This window comes from Rousettus aegyptiacus, unplaced genomic scaffold, assembly GCF_014176215.1.
Source record: "Rousettus aegyptiacus isolate mRouAeg1 unplaced genomic scaffold, mRouAeg1.p scaffold_m13_p_10, whole genome shotgun sequence".
In the NCBI taxonomy this organism is placed as follows: Eukaryota; Metazoa; Chordata; class Mammalia; order Chiroptera; family Pteropodidae; genus Rousettus; species Rousettus aegyptiacus.
In genome coordinates, this window is record NW_023416285.1 from 23,100,208 (window position 1) to 23,121,414 (window position 21,207).

General features: G+C 35.3%; 1 protein-coding gene across 3 annotated transcripts in view; it reads left to right on the forward strand.

Moving 5' to 3' along the window:
• The first annotated feature begins 6,958 nt into the window (after positions 1 to 6,958).
• The window catches only part of WDR19 (WD repeat domain 19), a 68,309-nt gene continuing 54,060 nt past the window's right edge, over positions 6,959 to 21,207 (forward strand). The window contains exons 1-6 of one of the 3 annotated variants that reach the window (XM_036227617.1): positions 6,959 to 7,099; positions 9,356 to 9,447; positions 9,730 to 9,795; positions 11,611 to 11,736; positions 15,679 to 15,794; positions 18,626 to 18,741. In XM_036227617.1, the coding sequence (XP_036083510.1) occupies positions 7,094 to 7,099; positions 9,356 to 9,447; positions 9,730 to 9,795; positions 11,611 to 11,736; positions 15,679 to 15,794; positions 18,626 to 18,741 (522 nt within the window). In that variant the 5' untranslated portion in view covers positions 6,959 to 7,093. Of the gene's footprint in view, positions 7,100 to 7,295; positions 7,424 to 9,355; positions 9,448 to 9,729; positions 9,796 to 11,610; positions 11,737 to 15,678; positions 15,795 to 18,625; positions 18,742 to 21,207 lie in introns of those variants that run through there. The other 2 variants (XM_036227618.1, XM_036227619.1) reach the window with 2 other exon arrangements.

The window sequence follows — 21,207 nt, forward strand, 5'->3', positions numbered from 1 at the left end:
ATTTTGGGATATCCCAGAGTGCTATAGGAGTTATCACCCTGTTTCTTGCACTACCTAGTCCCATGATTCTATACCTCAGCATCACATTAAGATTACATAAAGAACTCTAAAAATATCTAAATTGCTGGACTCTACCCCAGATATGATGTCTCATGATGTCAGTCCCTGCTAGAACCCAGGTGAACCTAATGTGCAGCCACAGCAGAGAATCATTACCTAGGCCAACCTCACACAATGGTGGCTTTTGCTTTCCTCAGATTGTGTCACTGATAGACCAAGTTCAAATCGAGGCCCTCTTGTTTGCTATAGTCTGAGTGTTTGGGCCCAGCCAAATTCATTTGCTGAAATTCCGTCCTCCCAAAGTTATGGTGTTTGTTAGTAGGTGGGCCTTTCAGAAAGTGTTTATGTTGTGATGGTAGACCTTTCATGAATGGAGTTAGTGTCCTTTAAAAGAGGCTCCAGAGATATCCCTAGTCCCTGCTACCATGTGAAGATACTCTGTGACTCGAAGAACGCCCTCACTGGACCGTGCTGGCACCCTGACCTCAGACTTCCAGTCTTCGGAACTGTGAGCAATGAATTTCTGCTGTTTATAAGCCACGCAGTCTGCGGTGTTTTGTTATAGGAGCTGAACAGATTAAGAGTGCTATGCCACGAGCAAACTTTTCAAGCACCCACAAGTACTTTTAAGAGAGCCATAGTTATGAGACTGCTAAATCATTTATTTAGCATGTATATTTTAAAATAACATACTATTCAGAAGGTTTTACTAATTTAGGTGAGCTTTTCCCAAATTATACCACATCAGTGAGGCTGTACAGTATTACTGAAGAAGAAATGGAATGTTTTCAAAAAAGCTATTTAAGAAGATATTTGTGGTGGTCTAAAATGAAAATTAGTTTTTAAAATCATGGACAAGAAGATAAGCAATAAATGAGCTAGATTATAACATAGGATAATTCAGAGGAAAAAATATGATAACAAAAACAGTGAGATTCCCTTCAATAGTCAGTGCACCCCAAATGATAAGATTTACAGACCACATATTAAACCGATTATGGATAAGAACGCATTTTCAGAAATTAGTTCAGTTTTATTCTAGTAAACATTTGTTAAGTACCTATAAGGTACAAATTAAGGAATGCAATAATTTTATTAACTGACTGCTTAATACGACATATAGTACTTTCCTCCTACATGTTTTGATTTCCTACTTATTGATCACTGCTTCATGTGGTAACAGTTTTCTCATATTTTCTATAAAGAATGGAAAGGTAGAAAGGGAATTCCCTTTGCTTTGGCATGATTGATCATAGTTTTTTTTTTTTTTATCATTGATAGTTTAGAAAACCCTTTTTTGGCTTCACATTAACCATTGGTAATGTCATGTAAATTTTTGAGATTACAGAAAACCAATGTCATTTTCTTTAATACGTGAGCTATTTCTTCTCCACTTTCCCCTACTTCTGTGCTTCCCTTACTTTTAGTACATATTTCCGTTATGGCACAATCACTAATCTTGTACCTCATGTCATAACCTAATCCAGGAGAGCGTGCAATAACTTAATTATACATGAATGTGATGGACCGAAAATTGACCACTGATTTTGACAATTACCAGTTAACAAAGTAGAAGCAATTGTGTCTTGACAAATGTTTAACAATGGACTCTGTGGCGGCGGCGGGGGCGGGGGGAGGGGGTGTTGGGGGGCAGGGGGTGGATCTCCAATTTGTAGCATTTGCCAATTTCAGCGGTGTAAACACTTCCTTCCACCAGGTAACAATTTCAAGCTACTAACATGACGTCACTAAATGCAAATGTGGGAAGACATGCTCAATCAGCTCTCATGAGCCAGTGCTGTTGGGCTCCAACGCACCACTGAGAAGAGGGAATAAGAGCCGGATGCCTTGGGTTGAGGAAAAAAATGAGGAAGTGAATGATTGGAGTACTTTTCCCAGAGAAAAATTAGGAATCCTAAGTGAGGTCTAATAAGGCTGTACTTCTGTTGATTCACATCACAAAAAGAATTAATTTATTTCTCTTTAAAGCACTTGAAAAGCAGTTAGATTTTTTTTCTAGTTCCAAAAGCTTTTCATCTGCCCCAAAAGCAAAGCTATAGCCATTAAGCAGTTTCTCCCCATTCCCCATTCCACCAGCTCCTGGCAACCACAAATCTGCATTCTATCTCTATGGATTTACGTATTCTGGACTATTTCACATCAATAGAATCATACTATTTGTGACTTTATGACAGTCTTCTTTTACTTAGAATATTTTCATGATTCATCTGTGTTGTAGCATATAATGTATCACACTTTATTTCCTTCTATGGCTAAATAATTTTCCACTGTGTTTATACCACAATTGGTTTATCCATTCATGGACATTTGAATTGTTTCCACCTTTTGGCTAGTGTGAATAGTGCTGTTATAAACATACACGTACAATGTTGGAGTAGCTTTTTAATTCTTTGAGGTATATACCTAGGAATGGAGTTACCAGGTCATTTGGTAATGTTTATATTTAGCTTTTGAGGAACTGCCAAACTGTTTCCAAAGCAACAGTCATTTCACATTCCTGTGCATAGGTTTTTTAAGAGAAGTAGCTATTCACTCTCAGAAATAAAACAGGCTTCCCATCTGTTTCATTGGATTTGGCATACTCTAGAATAAATTGATGGTTCTCAACTCTGGCTGTATACCACAGGGTTTTTTAAAAAGTGAAAGGAAGAAAGAGAAAGGGAGGGAGAGGGTTGGGGAAGAGAGGAAGAAGGAAGGAAGGAAAAGAAGAAAGAAAGGAAGAAAGAAAAGACAGAGCCAGGCTCAATCTCAAGAAATTCTGTTTCAATAAATCTGGGTTGAGGCTATGCCACTTCGGGTGACCCCCAAATAATTTTAATAGCAACCAAGTTTGAGAACTACTCTATATGAACTCAAAAGGAAATAATGCGAAATCTTTCCTCTTAAGAATAGGAATCATTAAACTGTAATGAATCCAGAACTAATTTTAATTTCTTAATTTCCTTGGCTATTTGATTTATAGTCATGTATCTGCATTTAGAATTATGCTTGGCACAGAATTGGACAAATATAATCAGCTTAATGTTGAATATTCAATTTTGTTTTAAGCTTAAAATTAATGCTATGTAATAGCATTAATTTAGCTACTGATACTAGCTAGGAAACTAAAGGGAAATGTCTTCCACTTAGGATCCCCTGATCAGATACACTATCTTTCCCTAGTTATTGCTACGATTATCAGACTTTCTTTCTCTATAATATTGGTAGAAAATTATTTCCTCATAGCCATCATTTTAAAATCTAGAAGTCTAAATGATAAATTGGAGGCAAAAATATAAGCTCAAATATTGGCATTTACTAGAAATATAGAGTGCAATAAAAAAATTATATATTTTTAAAACCTGAATTCTACCTAAATTTCCAAGTTCTTTTATCAATATTTTGTGTTAAACGTCATTAATTTTCATCGCTAATCCCATGCTATCCCTCTTTCTCTTCACTTTGGAAACTCAACTCTTTCTCTCTCTTGAAAAGCATTTTTCTGATGTTATAGCAAGTTATGTTATTCATTTTTTCCAGTATCCTTTTAATAAGCTTCATGAAGTCCTTCCTGGCTTTTACAGTAGTTTCTGATGAGAAAGGAGTTTTCATGATGTGATACTTTTCCAAATAAATTATGTTTCTGAAGATTGCTAAACAGACATTTATTTACACTTAAACAATCGATTTTAAGATGTACACCTGTAAAAAAAAAAAATAGCGCTGTGCACTATAGAATTACCCCTTTCCACAGGTTGTATAATGGCTTGACTAACTCTGCAATGAATCTCTTCCAAACAAGTGGACATCAGATCCTTTCCCAGATGAACAGGCTTAATTATGTTCCTGATTCTTAAATTTTAGAATGAGAAACTGGATTTCTCTTCTTTCCCAAAATTTATTTTACAAAAGACTTTGTATTCAGGCATCTCCAAAAAATTACAAATATTTCCAGAAGACAACCACAAATAAAACATATTAATTTACAAGCTCCATTAAACACAAGTGAAACTGATAATTATCACTACAATGGTAACCATATTAAAATATATAAATGTATCAAATTAACATAGACATTATGCCATCTTATATTTCAATTAAATATATTTCAAATATATTTCAATTAAAAAAATGTAAGAGGGTATTCATTCCCTTTCCATTAAAATTTTAAATTGAAAAAAAAGTGAAGCTGAGAAAGTTAAGTGTATTATCTAAGTTATTAAGTGGTTATTACTAGGTTCAAATCACCTTGTCTATACCTTCCACTGTACTTCATTACCTCTAAAACCCTTTTTCTCGTATCCACTTACTGAAATTCTACTTATTCTGTCAGCCTAAAGAGAAGAACAGGAATAATAAAAAACAGAAAACTAGACATTATTTAGGATCCCTGATTTATATAAAATAATAACAAATGCTTCCCGAGATTTAAAAATAATTTGAAAAGTGACTTTTAGATGGCATATCTTAGAAAAAAAGATTTGTTGCTTTGTAAACTTAACATAAAGAATATAGACTTTTTTAGTATAACATATATGACAAAAAGCAAAGGGGATTTAGGAAACAATTATCTAGACATTAGTGTCCTCCAGTGTAAGCCACACATGGGTATAATCAGTATAGCCTGGAAACGCTTTAGAAATGCAAATTCCCCAGATCCACCCCAGAACTACTAAATCAGAGAAACTGGGGGTGGGGATGACCACTTGTGTTTTACTGGGCCTTCCAGGTGATTGACACACACTAAACATGCAGATACACACTGAAGTTAGAGAACCAATGATTTAGATGATTCAGCCCCAAAGCAGCATAAGGGAGTCAAAGAAAGAGTTGAATTAGTATGGGAAACTAAAAACAATTTTATTAGGGTTGTTGCTTTTCTATTGCTCAGGACTGTGTTATATTTATTATTTGACCTAAATAAATGTGTTAAATACACAAACACATCATAATTATAAACACATAGTAAAACTGGCATACACAGGGACAAAAGCTAAAAAGAAATATAAAGATTAATACATTTTGATAATAGGATTTTCTATTTTCTTTAATCTTTAATCTTTCTTTTTAAGTAATTTAATTTTCCCTAAAATCAAATTAGGTAGGTATTATCATTTCCATTTTAGACTTGTGTGCACAGATTCAGAGGAGGAAATTTGCCCAAGGTCAAAGAACTAGTGAATGCCATGAATGGGGTTTAAACTGGGAGTTTATGACTGAGTGTAATTCATTATTTATATCATGCAGTCCTTAAGAGAGTCATATTTTACAATAGAAAAGCATTTAAATATATAAACACTTATAAGGCATGGCACAAAAATAAAATTGTTTGAAAAATCCAAATAAGGTGCTTAATACTCATAGTTAAAGGTTAAATGTACAATGGCCATTACTTACCAAGTTTGTTTGGATACTAGATTATTGAGAAAAATTATATATTCCAGGCCTGAAAAATTTCTCAGCCAATTTCTTCACCCTCCCCCTCCTTAATTCCCCACCCCCCCCACTTCCACCCCTGACCTGTAGATGTTGCACAACTCAGGACATGAACCCAGGGCCTGGCATCCTCTGGGGCACTGGCACACTCAGGGTATGGTCTGTGGCTCCACCTGGGACTTGAACCCAGGACTTTCTGCATGTAAAGCAGACATGCCAACCAATACACTATGGAGCCACCCAATTTCTTAAAAACACATTAAATTAACCATATATATTATGTATTCTTCACATGTGAGGTAAAGGTGAATGTTAAAAATGAAAACAGCACAATTTTACAATACCATAGAAAAGATATCAATGGATAAAATCTGTCAATAAGTTCTAGTTAACAGATGTTCAGTCTTGCCAAGAAAAGGAAATAAAGACCATGCAGATTGGAGAGAATAAACTAAACCTATTTGCAGAAATAATAATATCGAATATAGAAAATTCCATGAAATCCACTAAAAACTATTATAATTATGAGTTGAACAAGTTTATAAGATGTCAAGATCAATATACAAAAATCAATTGCATTTTTCCACACTAGAACCCAAAAGTAAAAAAATTAAAATTCCACAGAGCATCATAAATACCAAAGAATGTTTAAATAAGTAAAAGGTTTGCACACTGAAAGTTACAAAATTTATTTAAAGAAGAAAACAAATGTAAATATACACCACATTCGAGGAACAGAGACTTCCTCCTTGCCTCTCTCCCCCCCAGGTTTAGGTGGAAGGTATTTGGTCTCTCACCATTAAGTATGGTGTTAGCTCTGTTTTTTTTGTAGATCATAATTTGAGATTACTTTCCATTCCTAGCTTTTTATCATTAACAGGAGTTGAATTTTTAGGGGTATGGGATTTTGCCAAGTGCTTTCTCCGTTTCTATTAATGTGATCAGACATTTTTTGATCCATTATTCTATACCACTCGAATCGGTTCTTGAGAGCTCATTTTTCCAGCATACTTTTAGCTGGCTCATTTAGTTGGCCTACTAGGCCTTGGAATAAACTACCTTTCACATTTCATCTTTTCCGGCCCATAAACTGGGAGATGGAGAAGGGGAGAAGAGCAGAGAGGGGTGGGGGGAGGGAGGGAGAGAGAGATATGATACCTAGGCTCATCCAAGCCTTCTGTATAGGGCCTGTGCAAGAGTATTTGCCACATGAGCTAATTCAAGCCTTATCTTAACATTCAGGTCCCTTCTCTTCCCCAACAACTTCTCAGCGTTCCTCCGGCCACCACCGGCTCCTTAGTAACCGAGGCCTAGAATTTACGCAGGCGCCTTTAAGTCTCAGGTCTTATCCAATCAGAGCCCAACAGGAAGCCGAGGCGCCACAAGGAACGCAAAGCGCAACTTCTCTGGACAGGCTTCTCTTGAATCACGTGATTCCAGCCCACGCCTCCCTTTTGAGGCACCGCCCTCCAGCTGGTGCTCGCTCATTGGTCACTGCTCGCGTGGTCTCCTGGGTGACGGGAACGCGGTAGCCTTTTTGGAAGAGACCAGGTGCGCTTGCGCACTTGCTAGATCGCGCCGCCGCTGCAGCCCTGAGATGAAGGTAAGTAACTTACAAACCTCCGGGCGAGCAGGAAAACTGGACCACTAGCTCTTTCCAGCCCACCGAGCGTCGCTTTGAGGATGGGGACATATGTTCCCCCCTTTCTCCTTCCCATGCGTAGAGTGGGGAAGGGAGAGGGGTGACCAAGGAGGGGGAAAATGGGGACGAAGTTGAAAGAGCCGGGGGAAAGAAAACAGAGAAAGCAGAGAGGGAGGCCCTTCGTTTCTGGGATCGTGACAAGGGTTGAAGCGGTGCGGGAAGACGGAACCCCGCCACGGCCGGACTTAAGCGGACTGGAACTGAAAAGACTCCGAACTTCGCAAGGTAGAAGGAATGGGTTGTGTGACTGCGTTTGCAAGGTCCCGGTGAAGTTGACTTGCCACGAGCTGACGCATTTTTACACCGAAACCCTTGGCAAGCAGCGCAACTGCCCAGCGCCCTAAAAAGTGAAAAGCCCCTGAAAGAATGATCTGTAATTGTATTGCCTGTGATTGGTCATCTAGCGGCGATTGTATATTATTCACGGAGAAATCTGCACACGCAGATTTAGACGCTCAAGAGCGTTATTCTCTGCAGACACGGTTTCTAGGTTTGACCTTCTCGTGAACCCCACTCTGGTCACTGGCTACAGCTCCTTCACTTTTTCGCTTTACCACAGCAATACCCCCAGCTCTGATCCGGCAAAGGAATGGAAAGCTCAATTTAAAAATTATTTTTTTATGTCCTAATGTTACATCATGGCTTTTAGGGTGGAAATTGAAATTGACAGACTGATGATAATCATAATATTTTTAGAGCTCTTCACAATTTACGATAAATATAAGTGAGAAGATTCTCTTCTTGATTTGCAGTTGAGAATTCTGTGCTTGAGGCAATTTAAGCCCTGCAGCTAATAGGTAAAAAGCAAAATTTAAAGTTTAGTTCTCTGGTTGTGAAGCTAGCACCACTTCCACTGTATTGTATATGAGCATCTATATAGCTCCTTTGAAGGAAAATAATATGTAAGATCACAGCGAGAGGTCTACCATGAAGCTAATGAAATTCAAGTTTAACGATCTCTTGCTTGCATGAAGGAGTTCCAGGGCAATATGGTCGCAAAATTGCAAAAGAAAGATACTTTTATACTTTTTTTTTTCTTTAGGAGTGTTTTCGTGCTCCACAAATTTGGATGCACCTGTGATTGTAGCACACCTCTGTTTTCAATAGAGGTGGATTTCATACGAAATGCCTATTGGTGGTTAATTTTGAGTATTGGAAGAATTTCCACTCAGACTACCAAACCACCTGTAGTAGTATGTAAACTTCACATGCCTAGATATGGGCATCATTGTTTATTCTATGATTTAACCTAATATTAAAATCTAAATTTTTTCATTCAAGCTTTGTGTTTCTAGATCAGCACTGTTCAATATAAATTTAATATGAGCCAAAGTAATTTAAGATATTTAGGAGCCACATTAAAATATTTTTAAAGAAACAAAACATTAATCATATATTTTACCCAGTAAATCCAAAATATTATCATTTCAACATGTCATAAAATATTATAAATGAGATAGTTTGTATTCTCTTTTTCATAGTCTTTGAAATTTGATATGTATTTTCCATTTATAGCACATTTAAATTTGGTCTACCCACATTCAAGTCCTCAATAAAATTTCAAGTTCACATGTGGTTTGTGGCTTCCATAACCACAGCTCTAGATTGTCTAAGTGAAAAGAATGATGTTTGACTGTTACATTGACCACTCAATAGCCAAATTAAATACTTAATGATGAAGTAAATATAACTAATGAGTAAAGAAAGAAAGAAAATAATTTTGAAAGAAGTATATACATGTTGTATTTCTATGATGGTTAAGATTTTTTAAATGGCAGTTTTGTTAAATTTAATTCACCCATAATCTGTGCCACTGATAATAAGCTAAATTCAAGTTTAAATTATTTTAACCTTTGACATTTACAAAACATGAAAATTATACATTTTTATAAAATCAATATTCAAAACTTTCAAAAGCAAAAAGTTTAATAATAAATTCTCCCCAATATATTGAGGTCCATACTTTATCAATCAGATTGTGATTTTTGTTTGTTTTATTGATTAATTATTTTGTTTGTTATATAGTTGACTTTTTTTTGCATAAACTCTAACATAAGCCTTCACCATTCTGAATCCCACTGTTTTCATATTTTGACCTCTTTTCTGACCAGCCCTTAACTGTGTGTTTTGAAATATAATTTTTTTTTTTTTTTTTAGCGTATTTTCTCATTGCTGGAAAAGAATTGGCTTGGCACACCTATACAGTTTACCTGGCAAAAAACATCGGGAAACTACCTTGCAGTAACAGGGTAAGAAACCAGTGAATATTTTAAGTAAATCATCCTGACTTCAAATGATTCTATGTCCACATAACCACACCATCTGTTCAGTAGAAGTTGTGAGATGGTTGTATGGTAGGAAAAGTAATGTACTCATCTCCATTAATATCAGAGTTCATAGAACCTTTTCCCTAGTAATAACTTTTAGATAAAAACTAGGATATGAGAATACTGAAAACACTTATATGACATTTTTTTATATACATAGATAAATAACATTTACATTACATTTTGTGTTCTAATTTCTTTTAGAGCTGATCATATTGTGAAAATCTTTGATCGCCATGGTCAAAAAAGAAGTGAAATTAACTTATCTGGGTAAGTACAGTGGTAAATCAGAAACTTAAGCTTTTTTGCCTAAAAGATAGAAAGTATTGTCTTAAAACCGTGATCAAATAGAATTTTACAACATATATAACTGTATTTCTTTTTTTTTCTCCATTTGCAAAGAAATTTTTTTTTTTTATACCATAAGTAGTTAATAAAATACATAGATAGCACCTGAGTCAGAGTTTATAAACACCCGTACATTCACAGGAAATTTAAAGGCAGGATTATAATGAATTCTTATGAAAGAATTCTTATTTAATAATAAGCTTAGATGTATATAGGCAGACAAGATAAGTCTGCATCACTGTAGTATCTCCTCTCTAATAAATTGTTGGAAAATAGTTAATTTTACGTACTTCCTAAAGGACAAAGACTTTATATTCCGGAAATCTTCTAGATTATACTAAGCATAACTTAAGCATTTTTTAATGATTTAGCGTAATCATTACCTGTGTTAGTTATTTTTACTGATAGTCTCAGTGGTTATTGAGATGTTTAGAGGCTTTCACCCAAATTATGGTCTTAGGCTGCCATGCTTTTTAAATTCATGTCTGCTTTCTGAGGTTTACTGCTACCATCTTTGCAAATCAGGTTTTACTTTTCTCAGTCTCTCACAGCCTTTCCCACCTCCTGCTCTGCCTTAACCCACCACATGCCACCATTTTGGCATTTTCCATCGCTCTCAGTTGTTGCCTCTAGTTTCTGTATTCCGGGAAACAGAGGTCAAGGTAGTTATAATTATGTCAAAGTAAAGTAAGAAAGCACTTAGTGAAAAAACTTTTTAATGAATTGTATGAGCTTTATTGCAGGAGCTATATGATGTCTATTTTGGTTACACAGTGGCCTTATTTTTTTACTTCTGAATTCTTTTGCTGTGTTCATTGTAGTTGAACTTAGCTGACAAACACTCTCCAGATAAATAAAATGCCATTATATAATGTCTTTAATTTGCAGATGATTCTTATCAACAATTTGAAAGCTTTCCTTTTTCATATTCCTCAAATCTCTGAGAATATTACAGAAAATTAAAATCGAAAAACATTTTAACAGTTCAAAGAATAAAATAACTGAAGCAACCCCCAACTGTCTTAAATGTAAACCTATGCAGGAAGAGTCTCAAAATGAAAAATAGCATCAGAGAAGAAAGGTTACTCCTCATGGAAGTCTTTAAATTATAATAAACATTTTGGAGTAATTTTGAGCAGTAAGAAACATGTTAAACAGAGCATTTCCTATTTAGAACTCTTTTGTCATCTTAATTGAATTACTTTTCTTATTACATTAAGATATAAAATGAAAATAACATTTCTTACCACTTCAGAATTCGGTCTTGCCATTGTTTGCAATCCTACATCTACGCAGCCTGGATCTGTTTTATACACAACTCATCTAAATATGGCTTCATTTCTTATCAGTATCTTATCTCTCTGTAAATCTGAAATAACCTTTAAAACTTGATCAAATTACCTCTTGATTACAAATGGGATTCATTTGTAGAGATGCTTGATGAGTGCGTTTTACCAAAAGGCCAAGTTCTTTAGAGGATTCAAGAAAATCTACTAACTCATTATGTATAATTATATTTAAGGTAGCATATGAACATATTTAAAATAGAATTTAATTTTTCCAACCCCTAGTTAGTATTATCCAAGCAGCGAATAGTGATTCTCACTATGAAAAGTTTAAGTAGACATTTCAAAATAGCTTGAATGGTCTTGTTATGGACAAAAATCACAAATAGGTGAGTATTTAAATTTCTTTCCTTTAAAAAAATGTGAAATGTTTTACGCTCTTTTTTTAAAGAAACTGTGTTGCTATGGATTGGGATAAAGATGGAGATATCTTAGCAGTGATTGCTGAGAAGTCTAGTTGCATTTATCTATGGGATGCCAACACAAATAAAACCAGCCAGTTAGACAGTGGCATGAGGTAAGGATAACTTTTTTACTTTTTAAATCTTCACTTAAAAATGCGATCGTAGGTTTGATGCTAACAATACTTACAACTTCCATTATAAAGATGCACTGATGAGTTTCTTATAAAAGAAAAAGTTCATGTCTTTTTTTTTTGTTATAATATAGTCCTACTGATTTTGTTCATTAATTAGAATATAAATGCTATAAATGTAAAATATAAATAGCTCTTTAAAAAGTTGTTTTTGATAAAACAGACTAAAAATCTGGAAAATCTAGAGAAGGGATTGGCTGTAGGCATGGCTGGATATAGGAGTTGTAATGATGTAACCAAGACTGTATCTTTCTCCATCTCTTGGCTCTTCCTTTCTCTGTATTGACTCCATTCTAAGTCAGACTTTTCCTGTGGCTATTGGCAGCTATTGGCTTATATCATTTTTCACAGCATGTTATTCCTGAGAAACGAATATGTCCCCGTCATATCACCAGTATCTACTCAGTCCTTCAAAAGGTCTGAATTGAGTAGGCGGGGTCATGGGATTGAGAATCTCGGCAAGTGAAGAGTGATGTGAGGGTGAGCAGCTCTCAAGTGGAAAAAATCGTAGGCAGACAGAATAAATTATAGATCCCTACTAAAAGAGAAATTATTTTTCCATATGGAAAAGAACGTGTCAGTATGTCAGTATTTACAACTAAAACTGCAGTTTTGACCTTGGACAAGTTCCTTTTCTCTAAGCCTCAATTTCTTCATCTATATATGAAATAGGCATAATATCTGCCTCATGGCATTATGTGGCCAGCAGGTGAGTAGGAAAAGATACAATATACCATAAAATTAGACTGTAAGTTCCCAATTTATTTACCAAGGTATAACAACCCAGAAGAAGCAAGGTAGCCATGCAGAACAAGACCAAACATAACCTTAGCAGTTTCTTTTTACCTGACAAAGTGATACACGAGGCATACACTCCAAGATGATATTGTCTGTCCAGTGTAAAGTTTTGCTAGGTCTAAGAATCTTTTGTTTCTTGCTTGCTTTTTTACACTTTGGGTATACATCTATTTTCAAAAAGATTTTACATGCTCTCTGTGTTTCCATGAGGAGAATGTTTATAAATATCGAGTATTGGCTCTTGAACCAAAATCAGCATCAGCGAGGCCATGTCCTCACCTAGAGAATAATATGTGATTAATCCCAAGTGTTTCCAGCTTGTATATGTCTGCCTTCCTCTGTCTTCTCATAGATCCATGTCCTCACATCATCTCATTGTCGTGATGTTTAATTAATTGTATGTCATAGCCAGGTATTAAAGTTAAGAACTGAGTGAATGGTAGATGTTACAGTAATTATCATTAATGTAAAATTAAGGGTGTTTTACTATTGATATTGATATTTAATGTCTAAGGGACTTTGTATACAAAGGTATATACTATTTGCTTTTTACTTAATGGCCACTCTTGTACTAAGATAGTTAAACTTTTGAATATCATTTTTTTATTAAATTTGCTCATTTTTGCAAACTTATTTAAATTTCCCTTAAACAACTTAAATTCCATTTACAAATTTAATTAGAGTTGTTTTGAGCATTTTGGACACATTAAATAGTACATAAAACGTATTCAAATATAATTATTACACAACTTACTACAAGACCACTTCACTATCTTAATTACTATGTTAATACAACGGGTTGAATTTATGTCTTCGTTTTTATTAGATGTATTTTCATACCTTCTTAGGGTTATAGTGGTACTCACCCTGATTCCAGTTAGGCTTATAGCAGTTATGTATCTGGTGGGATACAGCATTCTTTCTAGAGAAAACTCTCTACATCTGGTTCATCAACGAATTGATTCCTGGTTGGATCATAAGACATAGTTGCTTCTCCCAAGGCCATTCAGGCAAGCACTAGTCATCCTACTCAGTCTCTTTTCTAATCAATCTTCACACTTGTCATATCAGCAAGGCTTTTTAAAGCCCGTGCCTGTCACATAGGTTGGATTTTTTTTTTTTTTTCGTAGCCAGGTACATTTCCCTGGAATAATGTATTCTTTATAAGTTTCCTTGGCCAGAAACACATGTGTTTATTATACATGGGCCTGACTGTTAGCATTATTGGAAACTTATGTATGCGTTAGTATCTTAGTGTAATTCGTAGGGCTTTCTGGAGACCTTATGCCCTAAGAGAAGAGAGATGGAGCCTGTTTAGCTCTTTTGAAGACATTTGGTAACATGATCTTCTTGGGATAGGCTATTTAACCCTCCTTCTAGTTGGTTTCATGACTGTTAGTAATGGTAAACTGCTGGATGGACTAATGTTATATTGCTCTTGTTACATGTGACCACCGTTGCTGACCAGACCTTATCGATGTCATAGTTTCTTTTTTCTGGTACTGTTTAAATACTGACAGTTCTTTCAATTCGTGTTTTTTGAGAAGCAGATGTCAAAACAGCATCAAATGTGTGAGATTTATTACAGGAAATGCCTGTGAGGGAACAGAGAGGGAGAAGAAGATGGTAGAAAAGCCTTCAGGCCCTTGTGAAAGGGAGAAGGAAGGAAAAATTGTTGGGTAGATACATCTCAGACTGCAGTCCATTCTAAGAAAGTTCAGCTGGGCCTGTGGAGAGATTTTAAGCCAAGGTTACCCGTTGAAGGAGTCCTGTGTCTCCCAGGAACGGGCCTCAGCAGTATTCCTGCCGTGTCCGGTCATTGACTGAGAGCGGCCCTTGGGAGGCTGTGGCCCCAGCACATTGTGGTCAGTTCACTTTCCATCATTGGCGATCTGAGAGGCATATTCTCATGACTGCCATACGTACTTAAACAGAGAGAGAAAAATGCATATTTAATTTTTATAAAATATATACTTAATAGAAGAAACTTAGCATCCTGGCATATAATACTTCTTATAAAATTAATTTTTAAACTAAAAATTTTATTCGCCTGTTATTACAATTAACTTCTCATATACTTTAAGTGAATTTTTGCCTTCCAAGTATCATGGTTTTGTGGCCCTTGACAAACTCATTTCAATTAAATATTTTTAACGCTCAAATTCTCTTAATTTAGCTAGAGAGGAAGCCCCTTTAAGTGTAAGCTTTTGTTCTTTAATTATTGCTTTCAATTCTTGAAAGCAGTGTTGTTTTCTAAAATAGCATGGTCTGTCACTGGTTCTCAAGGTTTAGCTGCATCAGAATCACCTGGTGAGCTTATTAAAACACAGACAACTGGGTGTACCCTCCCTCCCCAGAGTTTCTCATTCAGTAGAATTGGGCTGGGATCTGAGAACTGGCATTTCTAAATCAGTTCCCAGGTGATACTGCTGGTCCTGGGATTGCATTTTCAGAATCACTCTTCTAGACTCAGTGTAATTTCTTTCCCCGATGTATGGAATGAGTTACTCCAGGGAAGCCCTCATCCCTTTACTAGGGAATTGTATTCTAGGAGTCCTAGAATGCACATAAGAATGGTGATAGGCAGACATGGTTTTGACCTCCTTTTAACTATTCGTAATAGTAACAGCAGGTAAAGATATGTCCTTCAGGAATTCTCAATGATTTTTTCCAATTTAATGTGTTATTGGACCCTACTTTCTTTTCAGAGCACAAGGTGTCATCATCCATTAAGGTTTTTTTTACCACATTTAGACTTATAACTATCATTAGTAGACAATAACTTTCTCATTATGAGTCATGTCATGAAATTTGAGATTCCATCATGACTGAATTGAAGTCTATATTCATTATATATTTGTATTTTAAGTCGAACTGACTGTAAGATCACCATATAGTGTCTCCAAAATGTCTTTAGCACCTAGTCTTTGTCCTAAAGCATTACGTTGTAATTTTGTACTTCATCTTCTAAGTAGATATTAAAATTATCCATGAGGTACTTTCTAAAAGAACTATTTAGAGGTTATGATTGTGAATTGTTCAGTAATTTATATCTTAATGTTACAGGGATCAAATGTCTTTCCTTCTTTGGTCAAAAATTGGAAGTTTGCTGGCTGTTGGAACTATTAAAGGAAATTTGCTTATTTATAATCGTCAGACATCTCGAAAGATTCCTGTCCTTGGTAGGTTATAGTTGGAAGCACTGCTGAATATTTGAGATACTTTACATAAATGTAAATTTTACTGCCTCTCCTTTTCTCATATTGCAAGGGAAATTTTGTAGTATTAAGACTCCCCTGATCAAGTCTCACATCTAGCTAAACTAGAAGATCCCTCTTCACTGCCTACCAAAAATCTCCAGGCTATATAGACTAGATTGCTCTAAGATCAAGGTCAGACTGTGCCTTTGGACGCCAGTACATTATTGATGGGGTTTCCATCTGTTCCTTTCTCACTCAGATTGCCCTCGACACAGAATAGCTCATAGACGTTATCAACATATTAGTAGATGTACTACAACACTTGGTGACTGCTTGGACAGAGTATATCCAGATTCCTAATTCTGACCCTCCATTCTCTTCAAATACTAATTTAATCTAGATGTGGACTATGAGATATATTTGCCTCAGAGTATAGTAATAGAGGGTGTTTGTGTTTGTTCCTTTTTCGACCTTGGATCAGTCTCTTTGATTCTCTCAACCTCTGGTCTGCCCTCTAAATACACAAGAAACAGTATCAATTCTTTTCAATTATCGTAACATCATGCTGGTGAATGGTGAAACAGTAGGTTTAATTACATCCAGATAGTCAGAAAAAGTATAATTTACTGTTAATGAAGGAATTAGCACCCACAGAATACTTGAGACAGTACCTTTCAATTAAGGCTACTTAATCATTTCATATTAATTTACACATATGTATATCTTTAATATTAATATTTTTAGTGCTACAGCTAAACAATAATGTCCCTGACCATTTGAAAATTAAACCAAAATTTTTTGAGTTACAAAAATCAACTTTCACCATATATTTGTCTATTTGATGTTATTTAGGCATTTTCTATATCTCACCAGTTAACTAATAGGCCCCAGAAAATTTGACACTTGAGATATAAAAAAATAATTTGTCAAAGCATGATTATCTTGTGTCAGGTATTTGTCATATATACATGATTTGATTTTGATATGTGATTATTTTATTTAATACGAATATTGATTATGCTCTCAGTGTTATTTGTTAACTGTGTAAAATGAGCCTGAAAAGATTCAGGGTAATTACATATCTTAAGTCTTTCACTAAATATACAGCTGCTTCTTTCAGAGTTGTTTGTGATCTGTGGCTCTGCTCTTTTCCTTTTAGTAGCTTCCTTTCCTAAAACCATACCATTCAATTTCAGGTAGCTCCTATATGGTAGCATAATCTGTTATTGTTTTCAAGTAACTAAGTATCTGTTACCATGTTTTCTCTTGCACTAATCTGTTTCCTTGAACTAGACCAGATACAGGCATCTCCCACTTTGCATGATTCTGATATACATGAATTTCTTCTACTACAGTGTAATTAAATATTACCAGTCTCCCAGTAACATGGTTCATACTTAAGTTACTATAGTATATTAACTAGGAGTTAATGTTAATTAAATGAGTCAGTATATGTAAAGTACCCAGAACTCTAAGTAGCCACAGAAAATGCATTTATCATTATTGGTGTTACGGTTAACCTGACTTCTGAGCACTGGAAACAAAAGGACCTTAAGGAATAGAAGAAGGAGGAAGAAGAGATTTTCTTCTCCCTTTCATGGGGATAGAAAGAAGTTGTCTTTGGCATCTTTCTACCTCTCCTCATGCACTGCTTTTTCTGTTCCTGATGCCCGTCTCTTTGGATATCCAGTTCCTGTATACCACCCAAGCAAACTCTTTGCTATCTTTGCTATCTCTTCTCTGTAGGTTCCCTTCACTTTTCTGCTCTGGTCTCCTGATTTGAAATACTATCTATATATATCAGGACAACTCTCATATTTTTCTCTTCCATACTCTAGACTCACACATCCAACTTCAGGTCTATATAGAACCTGCTTTCTGCATGGGTAGTGTTTTAGGTTCTATAAGGAGTATACAGAATAAAATGAGCATGGTGTCTGCTCTCAGTAACAGCTAAAATTGCTAACACTTCTGTAGCACTTCCCACATGCCCGGCACTCTTCTCAGTGCTTTAACTCATTTGATCCTCAGCCCTGTGAGATAGCCCCTCCAATACCCCCAATTTATGGATATGTGACTAAGGAATAACAAAGTTAAGTAATTTAAGTTTTTTGCAGTAATTGGTGGAACCACTTATTCATATAGACAGTCTGCCTCCAGAATCTGTATACTTAATTAACCTTGGGTATTTATCCCAGGACCATCAACAAATACCCACAGTGTCAAGCATATGATTTCCCCCCAAAAAGGTGATTTTTGCACTGGCTAGATTGCTCAATAAAAAAGCATCCTGATATTAGTGGTTATCTAATATCACTCGCTAACACAATTCTTGCTAGGGTGCATTCATATTTGCACCTCAATATTATCACAAATCAGTATGTGTCCTTTAGTTATACATGAATAGTCAAAACTGCGATATTGAATCTGCTTATGCCAAAGATCTACCATACCACGGAGCTAAATATCAAAATGATAACTTCAGTACTTCGGGGTTTAATTAAGGCATTATCATTACAGGTTTGGTGATATGGTAAATGAACAAACTTGTTGAGGAGTGAAATATCTTTTCATGTTAGAGTCTATGCTCATAGCCACATAAACAGTTGGAAAACTATTGCCCTTATGTACCATTATCTTGATGTATATCTTGTTAAACTGTTTTAAGTAAGGTTGCTTAGACACTAACTACTTCGATGAGATCTTAAATTCTTTGTTTCATTTCCATGGTATATTACCCATTCTTTTAGATTGACATCATAAATTATTTTTTCGAGAAATCCATATGTCTACAAAAATCATTTCTTTTTCAGGAAAACATACTAAGAGAATCACATGTGGATGTTGGAGTACAGAAAATCTACTTGCTTTAGGTGGTGAAGATAAAATGATCACCATTAGTAATCAGGAAGGTGACACAATAAGACAGGTAATGCAGTAACATCTCTTTGGTCTTATATATTCACATTTTTACCTAAAATAAAGTTTGTCTATCAAGCTAATCTATAACATTTAAAAATCTCTATTGAGATATGTATACAATAACTTTATATTCTAAATATCAGTAACTTTTTATGTATTAGGACATTTTTCTTTAACATGAATAATTTATCCAGATATCCTCCTTTTTACATTTACTGTTATTTCATATTAGCATGGATATAAGCTCTGTGGTTATAGTCAGGTAGTATATTTGTGAAATAACTATTTTATATATGTATATTTATGATTTAAATGTTAATAACTAGACTCAGAGCCATATCTGCCTAATTCTACAGCCTGTACCTTTAATATTAAATTGCTTCCATACTAACCCTCATTAAATTTAATTTTAGGATTAAAATTTAATATTGTTTAAATTTCCTAGTTGATCAGATCTTCAGTAGCTCTTCCTTAAGAGAATTTATATTACCAGTAGCTACATAATTTTGCCAATGGGAGAATTTCACTTTAGATTACTTGACTTATGATTTAATATTGCTAGAGCAATGTTGACTAACACATTCTTTGAATACCTGCTAGGTACAAGGCACTGTTTTGTCTACTTTAGAAGAAATATGAAGTACAGCTCTGTATTAATTATCACTACATGAGAAATTACTCTCAAAACTTAGCAATTTAAAGCAATGAACATTTATTATTTCAAGTTTTTGTGGATGAGGAAATGCAGGTGCTGAAATGCCAACTGGGTTCTTCTGCCTCAGGGTCTCTCACAAGGTTTGTAGTCTTTACCCGTCAAAGCTGCGGTCTCATCTGAAGGCTTGACTGGGGCAAGATTTGTTTTCAAGCTCACTCTTCTTGTTGTTCACAATTCAATTTCTTAAAGGTTGTTAGGCTCAGGAGCTCAGTTCCTCTCTAGCTTTTTATTGACTAGAAACTTGCCTCATTTTCTTGTCACATGGATTTCTCCATTGAAGACCTCATAACAGAGCCACTGGAGAGACAGTGTGAGCCAGCATTCAAGACTTACACCATGATCTCTTCACAAATAATCTGATTTAAAATCATTTTTGCCATATTCTGTTCTCTAGAAGTGAATCACTAGATTCAGCCCCACACTCAAGGGGGTAGGGATGGGGTTTAAACAAAGGCATAAAAACCAGGCAGTGAGGATCATTGTGGACCATCTTAGAGGCTGCTGACTATTGGCCCCTACTCTTGAGAAGACAAAACTAATCACAATAAAACACACATTGCCTTATATTATTAATTTCAAATTTTATGGTTTAGTTTACAAAACCTCTAGCATTTGTGAAATGGAGATCAATGAAAGTTGTATTACGAATCTTTAAAAAAAAACAGTGATATGGATCAGGGTATAGGCTAGACTGTTGTAATAAACTCAAAATTATAAGAGCTTTAGGGTGGTTTTTTTCTTTCTCTTATGTAACAGAGAGAGGTAGGCAGGTCATCTATGTATCTCTGATTCATGAGGTTGTACAGAGTCCTAGGTTCCTTCCATCTTATTGCTTTGCATTTTCTAAGGCGTTTTGCCCTCATTGTACATGGTTGACGCTAGCATACCGGCACCATATCTGCATTTCAGCCCAGGTAAGGAAGAAAGAGAAGTAGAATATGAGAAGTTTGTAAACGACCTGATCTGGAAGATGCATTTATTTTTGTCATTCATTTTATATGGCTAGAACCTAGTCATATGAACACACTTAACTGTTGTCAGGGAATCTGAAAATTCAGTCCACCTAGGTGACCATGTGCCCTGCACACATTTGTTTTAGTGGATACCATAAAACATTTCGTAGTCTGGTCTGTGACTTTCAACCAAGCAAACAGCATAAAGTAAAAAGTAAGTGGAATAACTTATTACAGCTTGTTTATGGCTTGTTCAAGTTTGAATTTGCTGAAGGAGTGAGCTTTGATTGAGCATTTATAGGAAATAGACTGAAGGAGAAAGTTGGATCCTGTATCTGGAAAGTTTTGCAAGTTAGGCCAAAGTAAGTGACTCAGCCATGTTGAGCAGAACCATAGTGTGATTAAAGTGGTTCGTAAGGAAGATGAATCTGGGATTAGTGTAAAAAGGTTTTTTGGAAACTTTATAATTTTGATCATTCTATTATGGTGCCTTTTAGAATTATAATGGTAGATACACAGCACAAATGCTTTAGCTCCGCACCCTGGTATCCATGTTAGACATCATCAGTAGACATTGGTATTTTTTTCCTCCTCTGAATCAACACGTGGCCTCACAATATTTTTCCACATAACATCCCAAGAAGTCACTACCATTTAGCCATTATTTACATGCAAGATGACAATTTCTTATTTCTGATTGGTCAGAAGTCTGTGTCCAGAATTAGACAACTACTTAAGTTACTATCTGGTAAGCAAAACATACATTAAAAGTATTGCTTTATTTGGTGTTGTCTCTGAATAACTT